At 40.4% G+C, this 11,826-nt stretch overlaps 1 protein-coding gene across 1 annotated transcript; it reads left to right on the top strand.

The window, feature by feature from the left end:
- Nucleotides 1-1,193: 1,193 nt before the first annotated feature.
- HDC (histidine decarboxylase) lies at nucleotides 1,194-11,826 on the top strand. The gene is made up of 12 exons (XM_065733936.1): nucleotides 1,194-1,681; nucleotides 2,789-2,961; nucleotides 3,490-3,603; nucleotides 4,719-4,841; nucleotides 5,640-5,774; nucleotides 6,734-6,877; nucleotides 7,136-7,202; nucleotides 7,498-7,660; nucleotides 7,774-7,864; nucleotides 9,001-9,099; nucleotides 9,741-9,842; nucleotides 10,031-11,826. The coding sequence occupies exons 1-12, from the start codon at nucleotides 1,654-1,656 to the stop codon at nucleotides 10,784-10,786; spliced, it is 1,995 nt and encodes a 664-aa protein (XP_065590008.1). The 5' UTR covers nucleotides 1,194-1,653; the 3' UTR covers nucleotides 10,787-11,826.

An 11,826-nucleotide genomic window follows, 5' to 3' on the forward strand; every position in this document is an offset into this window, starting at 1 on the left:
TACTCATAATGATCTGCAGTCATGGGTTTTTGATCTCAGGGCTCTTTTGACTTGATCCTGGCAGCCCCTTCCCACCTCCTTTGTTCCCCTTTATGAAAGCATTTACAGTACAGGCAGGAGAGGTTCCAGAATTCGAATGAAGTATTGGGAGCATGTTGTTAATTTTCTTCTTCCTGATGTCTCCTGGGGAAAGAGAGAGAAAACAAATGATTATGCATACAGTGTGTTTGTGTGCTCGTCTTGCACTTCCTGCAATGCCTTTATATCTTTATTTTTAATTCCAGTATATGAATCTGATATGTGCATATCAGCATCTTTGTATCTCTCTCTCAGCTCTTTCTCAAATATCTAATGGCAGCAGGAACTCGGAAAGGTTTTTGCAGTGTTCTGTAGAAAGTACTCTGCAGGGAGAAGCGAGAGCTTTTCAGAATTGTGAAAGAGTTCAGGCTGAGTTGAGCTGCTCCTGCCTGTATGATGAGGACAGGGGACCTGCTGCCATGTAGCAGGCTGTAGGACTGTCCAGCTGGTACCTTGTCCCCAGCAGTGGGCAGCCACAAGCAGGAGCCTAGGGAACAGCAAAAGTAGAGAATATTGCCCTGTGTAATCGTTCCTCTTTGTAGAGCTCGGCCATTTAGACTATCAAAGATGTTTAAGTTGTACCTCTCATTTCCCAGGTCGGCCTGGTATCAGTGTACAGCAAGTCAATTGCTTCTGCTGAAGACAGTTAGTGCTTGACATCGGAGTGTCTAAGACTGCTGCCTAACACAGGTCAGGATGTGCTTTCTGTTCCTACATGAAACGTGAACAAGGGAGATGCTGTGGCTATTCTTTCTACATAGGTAGAGGACTTGAGGGAATTTGGGAAATACAGGGCCAACTCCCAGTTCTTATGCATGTCGTGCATGAGAAAAGCAAGCACAATGGGCAGCGCTGTGTTTTCCCAGCTCAGCTCGAGTGGTATCAGTGGAGGAGTATAACTGCAGTGTAACCTAGTCTGATCCACAGAGGATCACTGCTTTGTATGGCAGCTCTGGAACTGGCAGCATTCGTAACACCTTTCCTTCCAGCAGCGTGAGTGTGAGAGTGCTGAGGATGAAGAGTTGTGGAGATGTTCTCTTCTTGGGAAGACTCAGTTCTGGACTTATTAATTAATTTATTTGTTGTTAAGTCCTTAACAACTCAGAAGTGCAGTGTCTAATTTACGTGCTGGTCCTTTTGTTACAATGGCTACTGCTAGTGCTGATTTCAGTCTGCAGAAGATATATGGCTGCTTTTATTTGTTTTTGAAAGCTCTTTACCTCCTTCTCTTGCATGATTCTGACGTTAATGTGTCTTACATCCGCGATGGATTACTGTGTGTCTTCTGAAAGAGGCTTGCAAAACAAGAAAGAATCAGAGCTGAGGCAGCTCATCTCACAGATGCACTATCTTATACATCAAAAGAGCTCAGATGAGAACATACAAGAGACTGTAAAAGCCCTCAGTTGGGAGGAGTCAGATAAACACCAATAACCTGCCTGCGTTAAACCTTGTGTGTGAGTCTGAGATAAAGAGAGCTATAAAGGGTGAGCAGCTAGCAGGGCTCCAGAGCGGGCTGCCCACAGCTCCCTGAGAGGTTGCAGGCCAAGTGTGAAGAAGTGCTCTGGAATCGGCATGGAACCCGAGGAGTACAGGCGGAGAGGTGAGTGATGCTCTGCTCTTGGGATCACGTAGCATTTGCCTCTGAGGAAGAGCTGCTGCAGGGCTGTACCCAGCAATGAGGGTGGGCTGTGGACTGCTTACCTGCCCATGTCCTTGGGGCTTTACATCTGCTGGGGCAGAGATGATGATGTGACCCAGGGCTGAGTTTGAATTAATGGATTTAGAGTCGGTGGAAGACACAGACTTTTTGAAATACTGTGGGAAAGCCCCAAAGCCATGATTCTGAGTGAATTTGTGTGAAGGGGTCATGCACAGTGGCTCTTCCCTGACTGACACCATGCAGTTCTGGAGATGCGGGGAGGTTGCTTATAAGTGGAGGTTGAGCAGGGAGTTGTTTTCAGAGGATGCAGAAAGGATTATGCTATAATAACAGGGAAGAATGGCACATTAAGAGTATGATTTCTCTGAGTATGATTTAATTTTATCTGTAGATAGGTAAGAAAGTTTATCCCCTCTGTAATCAAAAGAGACTGTATTTGTATCATTATCTTACTTCAGAACTATATTTGAACTACTGAGCCATGACCCCATAGTTCTCCCTCAGTTATCTAGTCACAGAACCAGAGATGATTTCAGGTCTCCTGATGGCTGCCTGGCGTTTCTCCTAATGAAGAACGTTCACTCTGAATAATTGGAAACCTTCTGAAGGCCACGCAGCTCCTGTGTGTGTTCCTGGGTGAAAAGGAACACTAATTCATGAGGCTGATTTGTAATACAGTGAATTGAGACTCAGTGTGGAATATGGCTCTATTTTCTTAGATAGGCAAGTTAATGAGCTTATGATCAGTGCTGTCAGGTATTTTTTTTTCCACTAGTGGATCATGTAGTGTCAAACAGTAATTCAGAGGACTAGTCTGAATCAAATGTTGAGCAGAATTTCCTTTTTTTTCTTATGTAAATTCTGTATCTGTTTTAAAAGTGTTAATAGATGGGGTAAGATGGAATTTTCAATGCAGACTTCTCTCTAGCTGTCAGCTGGCAACAGCCCAGGCTGTGTCCAGTGTTTCTGACACACTGCATGGCGTGCCAGTACTGCAATTTGCTTTGCCCACAATCTAAACTCAAAGCATTGGTTTGCTTCTTCCAGGGAAAGAGATGGTGGATTACATTTGCCAGTACCTGAGCAATGTGAGAGAGAGACGAGTGACTCCTGACGTCCAGCCAGGTTACATGAGAGCGCAGTTGCCAGACTCTGCCCCAGTGGACCCAGATAGCTGGGACAACATCTTTGGAGATATAGAGAAGATCATTATGCCTGGGGTAAGAAATAAAAAGTCATTACTAACCGGGGTATAAACCCAAAACTTGGGAATGCACAAGTTCTACAGGATGTGTTTTTCGATGCATGTTTACATTGGTGATCAGCATGTGAGCTCTTTCAGGAGTACTGAATGAGGCTATAAAACTGTGGCATATAGCTGACAACAAGCTCTTTGATAAAATGAGCAATAGCAGCTTGGTTGCAAGGATTCCCCATATCAGGGTACATTTTTCGGACTCTGTGCAATGTTGTTCAGTTCTTTCCTGTTCACAATCTTTGTCTGCCTGTTAAATTCAGATAAATGCTTTTGCTATAATTTGGAATTTATCTAATAACGGCACAGTTTTATCATTGCTGGCACTGCACTCCTGTTGATACTATCTCTGTAGATTTCTGCTAGCAATTCTGTAATTGCACATACTACACTGCTATGATCCTTTCCCATCACAAAGCAGACGCTAATCACTACAGCTCATGCAGAATTTTTTCATGTTTTCAGACTTGACTTCTGGATAATTTTATTCTAGGTGGTCCACTGGCAAAGTCCACACATGCATGCCTACTTCCCAGCTCTTACTTCTTGGCCCTCGCTCCTTGGAGATATGCTGGCTGATGCAATTAACTGCTTGGGATTCACCTGGGTAAATTACTCTTTTTATTTTGTTACTTTAGGAATTCTTCTGTGTATGTTATGGAGTTATCATTCCTTCTGGTTCTATGAGTTGGTGCAAATTTTTACTGTAGACCATTGCTGTTTGTGTAATTGAAAAACGTCTCTTGTAAAAATAAACCATATATAAAAATGTCACCTAATATTAAAAGTTGAATGAAGAAAATACAGCACTAGAAAGGTCTGTTTTCTTATTATTTGCATATCTCACAGTAAGCATTGTTCCTGATGGCTTAGTCTCAGTACTAAGACTGCTGCACAAGCACCCAGGCAGTATTGCAGCCAGCACTTCTGACTACAAGCTAGGCTGGGCTTCATTCCAATTCTCCTGCATCTTTTAGAAAGCATATTTTCTATTTTTCTCCTTCTAAAATTGAATGTTTGATGGCCTGTCCCATAATGTCTGAGTATTTAGTGCCTCGCTTAGATGTATGTCTCCGTGTTAAGGAAGCAGTAGAAACTCATACCCATGAGAACTGGGAGATTACTGTCTCCATGTGTTTGTATCAGATTAGCCCATTGCATACACAGAAGTGTCCATTTCCACGTTCTCTATTTAGTTTTTAACTCTATTTGTTTCTCTTAAGTTTGTAATGTAAACTCCAATGCAGTGATTCTTTCACAAGCAGAAAGCTTGGCACTTTGAAACAACTTCAGTCTTTTGCTTCTTTTTGCTCTTCAAAATGCACCTTGGCTGGAAGATGGATCGGTGACTTTTCTGCTTAGGGACTGTGAGAAGTGGTGATGCATTGTGGAGAGCTGCAATTCTGCATTTTTGCCTCAGATAGCTTGCTGCAATCTCAGCATTGAGGCCTGTGTTAGAGAACTCACCAAACAACATCGTTTCTATTAAAATAGCATTGTGCTCTGCTGGGTAGAAGTCATTGTCTTACAGGGTTAGCTGTTTATATATCCAATGCTACAAAGCTTGTAAACTGTGTCTTTGTCAAGGTGAGATTTCTCCCAAGGCAATTAGATGCTAATAGCTATGAATTAAAATGTGGTATGTGGCGTACTCTCTAAGGCTAAAACTCCTGCTGTGTTTGCTGAGTGAATTTACAGCCTTGTCCTTGTTTTATTTTCTAGGCCTCCAGTCCTGCCTGTACAGAACTGGAAATGAATGTGATGGACTGGCTGGCTAAAATGCTGGGCCTTCCAGATAAATTCCTGCACCACCATCCTGATAGTGTGGGCGGAGGAGTATTACAGGTAAAGGAGATCAGAGTTAGTCCCATCAACCTTTCTGTTCTCACCCAAGTAATTTCCTTCTAGGTGATCGTTTTCTCTGAGGCAAAATCAATAAAGTCTAAGTGAAGACAAGTCCAATATTGACATTTCGTTGCCAGATTTTAGCTTTATGTTTATTTGATAACAAAATAGGAGTTGATATTGCTTTCAGTCCTTAACATGTTATAGAATAGGAGCAGGTATTCTTGTGAACGGACTTGAGGATAAATGAGATAATCAGATTTAGCTGTCTGTTACTTCGCTGAAGTTATTCCTGTGTAATTAAAGGAGAAGGTTTGTCACTGTCCTCCCAGCAGTCCGCATCCACATGAATTCTTTTTCCTTTATCTCATGTTGACTTTGTGTCTCTGAGAGCCCCAAGATCCAAGGCCTGACCCTCACCTTCTTTTATATGGTCTTAGCAAATACTCCCTGGAATCAGTGCTCAGGCTCTGCCTTTATAGAAAGAGCTCTCTTTGGGCTTGTGTTTTTTATAGTATATACTAAATTTAATCTGTAGAAGAAGAGAAGGAAAATGTGGTTTATTTGCTCACCTCAGTACCGTACATGCAAAATATACACCAGTGAAAAGGCTTTGCTTTGTGTTGCTGGCCCAGAGAGCTGCTCCTCAGCCAGCGACTTTCTGCTGTGTCTGAGAAAAGCAGTAGAAGAACCAAAAATCTGGGTGGGTAACTTTGCACTTGAATGACTTTGCTATTTTGCCAGTGATTTAGTAATGAAGTAGAAAAATGTTGCAGTGAATGAGCAATGTCTTTGCAGAGCACCGTGAGTGAATCAACCTTGGTTGCGCTCCTGGCAGCACGGAAAAACAAAATTCTGGAGCTGAAGCTTTCTGAGCCAGATGCTGATGAGTCCTCACTCAATTCTCGTCTCATTGCTTATGCATCTGATCAAGTAGGTCACAAAGTTACAAAGAGAATAAATTGGCCTCTGTTTCATGCAGACCATCAGATGACAATATGAACTTGCATTTAGTGTACATAAAGAAAAATACAAGCATGATCGAGTCACTCTGAAACCATTTTCTTCAGATGGGGAAATGAAATTGATGCAGAATGAGATTTTGCAGTGTTCCAGAACTCTAAAAAGGACTTTCTCAAATGACTGCTTTCTGCACTGCTTTCCTGTTTTCTGCAAAACCTTCCTTACTGGCGTAACTCCAACAACTGTGGCTATGTGCTGATCTCATGCTACTTCAAGCTCTTGTTTCCTCTCAGCCTCTTTCCATTTGGAGATAGGCACACTCACGGCCTCGGTGTTGCTGGTACTGTTAGCTGTGGTCCTTACTCCAGGCCTGCAAGCTTGTTCTTGGAGAAATATCTGCAGAATGGTGTGACTGTCTGTAAACCTGTTCTGTCCTTTGGCTCCTCATCTGAACAGTTGTATTACCCCCGTGGAAGGCAGCAACAGGAGTTGCACTCATGCTGGCTCTCCCCTGATATAACTGAAAGGGCTTTTTCTTGTGAGATGGTTAGATCTGTGCTAGCCCAGAACAAGACACATTTCAAGCAGTGAGGAGAGCATACAGTGAGATAGATCCGTTTCAAGTGAGTCCTTTAAGATCTGAGCTTTGATAAATGACCCTCACAAGATAAGTATAGCTGTTACTAGATTTTTAGAGACCAGTGCCCAAATAAATGAACTGTATATGTTTCTTGAAATTACAATGTAGTATTTTTTTTTCAGTTGGTCACAAGGGACAAACTTTCAGACTTAGATTAGTCAGGATTACAATAATTACCTTATCTATGGCTTTATTGTAACCAGTGTTTGTTATAAGGCCATAATTTATCACAGTTGTTCAGACTCAGAACTTTCTTTCTTACTGTTCTGTTTTTTGTTGTTGTTTTAAGGCACATTCTTCTGTAGAAAAGGCTGGCTTGATTGCTCTTGTGAAGATGAAATTTCTGCCTGTGGATGAGAACTTTTCCCTTAGAGGTGAAACTTTGAAGAAAGCCATAGCAGAAGACAGAAAGAAAGGCCTAGTGCCTGTCTTTGTATGTTCAGTTTTTCAATTAAGAGTATTACCATAGTGTTGTGTTCTTAATATCAACATAAGAAATATTTTAGGTATAACTTTGCTGTGTTAAAATGCTTTCATTGAAGATGAAAATGTGTAGGAGAATTTATACTTTATCAAAATAAAAAATTTTGATTCCATTTTGACGTATTGATAGCCTTCCAAGTTTTAAAATACTGCATCCATTTTTTGAAAAAGAAAAAAAAGCCATCTGAACAGTTGTGTTTCTTCCCAGGTTTGTGCAACTTTGGGAACAACTGGTGTCTGTGCGTTTGACAGTCTCTCAGAGCTGGGTCCAATTTGTAAGTGTCTTTTTGTCCCTTTATTCCTGAGAATTTTGTTGTAGACCCAACCCTACAGCAACTGATGTGCATGTGATGTCAGAATCCAGTGTTATTCCTTACTTTGTGGTTCTGGTTCCATAGCCTTAAAGTAAAATTAGATTTTCAATTGCTCGTTTTGCATTTTATTTTGTTGTCAACCTGCCCACCTCCTGCAGAAGTGCATGCATGCTTTTAAGAGAGGAAAGCACTAGTTTAATTTAGCAAGTATTTTGATTCTGTATCCCTTGCTTAATGACAATTTCAATCCCAACAGGTGATGCTGAGGGACTGTGGCTTCATATCGACGCTGCGTATGCAGGAACAGCGTTTCTGTGTCCTGAATTTCGGTCGTTTTTGGATGGAGTTGAGTATGCAGATTCCTTCACTTTTAACCCTTCTAAATGGATGATGGTTCATTTTGACTGCACTGGATTTTGGTGAGTAAAGGCAGAACAGAAACAATGCCGAAAGGATAATAAGCAAATTGTGAAGTCTTGCTCTGCACATTTTTTTTTTTTTTGCTAAATATAGTTCATTCTACAACTGATAGGGTTAAAGATAAATACAAGCTACATCAAGCCTTCAGTGTTAACCCCGTCTACCTCAGACATCCCAATTCAGGAGCTGCTGTTGATTTCATGGTAAGTTTTTGAGTTGATATTTTAAATTGCCTATAGGATGTTCAAATGATGACTAAGGAACTCCAGAGGAGTTATTTTTCAGGTGGTCTTACTATTTAAATGCATAAAAGAATTGTACTAATGTTGTAAGGAGATAATTAATGAAGCTTAGGGAGATTTATAGAGAATGAAGTACACATTTTTGCACAGGTGGGGATCTAGCCTAGCCTTTTTAGTTAGAAATATCATTTTAGAGCTCTATTGTTTGCATAATTCCTGTTGATGGCATTTGGGGTGTTTTTATATATTTCTGCTATGTGATAGAAAAGAGAAAGGAGCCAGTAATGTAATCACCTCTGAAACAGCTGTAAAATGAACTACATTTTCCTTCTGATTAAAGAGTACTGAGATAGGAGAACTGAGGTAGTTCACTTTAGATCCATCTTAAAGCAGATTTCAATTCAGTAAACCAGAAAAATATTCAGCTGCCAATTGTTTCTGCTGTGATCTCACCCAAGTCCTGAAAAGATGACTGTTTTCTTGAAATCAATGGTGCTTTTCACTAGGAGTGTGTGTAGAGAGTGGAAAAAAAGTACATCAATGAGTCTCTCTTGTGGTTAAATAGGACCCTGCACGTTATTGTGTAGCTCCTTAGAAGTACGCTTTTGTCACTCCTTTCCATACAGTATGTGATATTTTTTCTGCAGAAATTCACTCCTACATGAATTCTTGCTATGGGAAAATGTTCAGGATGGCATTTAAATATGCAGATTACAGGAAGCGAAGCAAACACTCAGTCCTAAATTCTAAATAGACAGACCACATCTCAAGTTAATAATGCTCTTTGAGTGCAAACAAGCTGTTAATTGCTATATGCTGGAAATTAACTAAAAACCTGAAGCATATACATAGTTTAACACCTTCCTACTAGATTAAGGAGAATAGACAATCTTATTTTTGCAAATAATTGAAAAAGCTGTAGACATGGGGTTTCCTTGATTGCTCTTTTCTAGGCTTAACTGTGTTTCAGAGACACGAAATGTATTGTGTCAATAAAGATTTGAGTTGATCACAGGTCTGAAGCAACAGACCATGCTCAGTGAGGGGACAGTCCTTCTGTTGCTTTTGCCTTTACTGATATGCTGTTGTTTTCACAGCACTGGCAGATTCCACTGAGTCGTCGATTTCGTTCTCTGAAGCTGTGGTTTGTGATTCGTTCGTTTGGGGTGAAAAAGCTTCAGGCTCATGTTCGGCATGTATGTGTGTTAACAGTGCCAGCACAAGTGTGTTATGTTTCATTTACAAGTAGCTGAGTTTCTTAAATTCAGTCATGCAGAGATGAGTAACAGAACTTCAGTGTGTGCTGTTACCCTTAAGTAACATGTAAAGATTGACTGCGTTCACAAAACGTTTCCTGCGCCCTTCTTGGAAGCAATAGGCAGTGAAAGCAGATCACTAAACCAATGCACATCACTAAGTTTGTAGAGGCTTTCTTTGAACTGAAGTGTCAGCTGCTTGGGAGGCAGGATGTAATGGATGGCTGAACCTATGAAACTTTACAAGCTGATGTCTTTGGTGAAATGTAGACACGAGATCATATTGTGAATAAATGGTTGCTGCAACAAGACTTTGATTTGAGAAAAGAAACATTCTGATTTCTAACCTTTGAATTCCTGTACGTAGCCCAGATACTCTTGGCCATCGTTAAGGATTTGGAGACAGCATTCACCATTCCTAGATTTGTTGTCAGTCTTAGATTTGCTGCTGCACATGTAAATGGAATGATGCCTCTTAAAGGAGGATGGGGGCTTTTTTTGTAACTACTTCACTTAGTGTCTTACAGTGGCTCTCTGACAAACCACTGTATAACTGCTCTTTTTTTTTTTCTTAACCATAGGGTACTGAAACAGCCAAATTCTTTGAATCTTTGGTAAGAAGTGATCCACTGTTTGAAGTTCCTGCCAAGAGACATCTTGGACTGGTTGTGTTTCGTTTAAAGGTAAAAATTGGGACATTTGCATCTCCTTTTGGAATAATTTGACTACAATTGGTCTCTCCATAGACATGAAGAACTATGAATAAGCTTTTACATAAGATTTGTAATGCTAGAATTCTTACAAAGATGTCACTGGAAATTTTAATAGTGTGTTGTTGGTTTTTTTTTTTCTCTATCCTTATTTAAAACAGGGGCCCAACTGGCTGACAGAAAAACTCCTGAAAGAACTGAGCAGCTCTGGCAGGCTCTTCCTTATTCCAGCAACCATTCATGACAAGTTCATCATCCGCTTTACTGTAACATCTCAGTTCACAACCAGGGAAGATATTCTGCAAGACTGGAACATTATTCAACGTACTGCAGCCCAAATCATTAGCCAGCATAATGAATTCCACTACATCAGTTCTGGTGATGAGGCAAAAGTTCCTAATCCAATATCTGAGCCTAGTTCTAGCATTATTAGTCATGCTTCTCAGCTCTGTCTAGACGAAGGAAAATACAAAATACCTTCCAGAAAAGTAGTCAGTCAGCCTATGAAGTTAGCAGTGAGTCCCAGTGCATGTGTTATTAGTCAACAAGTGAAAGGTCCAGGGGATCCAGATGATTGTTTTCCAGATGTGCGAGATGTTACCAAACATAAATTAACCTCTTTCTTATTCAGTTATTTGTCTGTTCAAGGCAAGAAAAAGGCAGCACGTTCGCTTAGCTGCAACAGTGTGCCAATGACTGATCTCCTTGAGCAATGTAATCCTAAAGCAACTGATGCTGACAAGAAGGAGCCTCCTGCAAATGCCAGAATTCTTTCCAGGCTGCCTGAAGAGGTGATGATGCTCAAAAAAAGTGCCTTCAAAAAATTAATTAAGTTCTACAGTGTCCCAAGCTTTCCAGAGTGTAGCATTCAGTGTGGTCTTCAGCTGCCTTGTTGTCCTCTGCAAGCCATCGTTTAACAAGTAAAAGAGATTGGTGCTTAAGAGCTCTCTAGGTAGAAAGAGAACCAAAGTTTGCTTATTCATATGCAATACTACATGTAATTTTCTTCGGTATGTAGGTTGCGGTAACAACCACTGAAAAAATTCCTGTGCTTTTATTGGTGCAAAACTGTCTGTATTTATAGATTAAACTGTCAAATAAACCTTGTAGATGTGCAACATGAAACTCTGGTCTGTAGACTGTGGTAAGGAAAATGTGAACTTGTGCTTTATTAAACCACCTTTTGCCAGGACTGATAGTTGGTGAACTAGAAACTTTTGGACAAAATACATTGGCCTCAATAGGGTGTTAAAAATTCCATTCCCTTTGCCTTATTGTTGTTTTGTTTTTTTCAATACCTCGCCTTAGACTCTCTAGATTGGTGTGTGCAGACGATGCCAACATCCCTTCTGAACTGTGAAAGGAGGTCGATGTAACCAGAGATTTAACTGTACATTAGTGCAATTTTTCAACTCAAGTTGAAAGACAGTGACCCTGCCATTCCATCTGCACCAATCAGCTAACAGTACACAGGAGGCTTTATGAAACCATATTTCAAGAAAACAAGAACGGAATTGACCTAAAATTATGTACGTACGTCTGTCTCCATCTGACGAACTCTGAATTGTCCCAGTGTGTTCTATTTGAGAAACTAATTGAGAGAGTACCTACTTGCATACTTTTTATTTAGACTGAAGAACAGAACTGGAAAGATCAACAGTCAAAATTAGTTCTGTGAAGAGTGGAGATTTGGAGCATAGAAGCACCCTCGCTGTGCAGCAGGCAGCTTAGGAAAGAGAAAAGAAGAAAGAAGGAAAAAGATTTTAGGTGAGGAATTAAAGGAGAACTGAAATCAGGCTGAGATATATCTAGAGAAGTTCTGCTTTATTAAGTCAATCTTATATTCACACTTTCTTTCAAATGCCAATATTTGCTAATATTAAGAAACAGAATTTCCTGGGAAGGTTAGCGTAGCAGACCCCTTAAAACGTGAATATTTTAAAACATGGATTTTCGG

This window comes from Cyrtonyx montezumae, unplaced genomic scaffold (genome assembly GCF_038088225.1).
Source record: "Cyrtonyx montezumae isolate F1298 unplaced genomic scaffold, pur_monq_1.0 scaffold_17, whole genome shotgun sequence".
In the NCBI taxonomy this organism is placed as follows: Eukaryota; Metazoa; Chordata; class Aves; order Galliformes; family Odontophoridae; genus Cyrtonyx; species Cyrtonyx montezumae.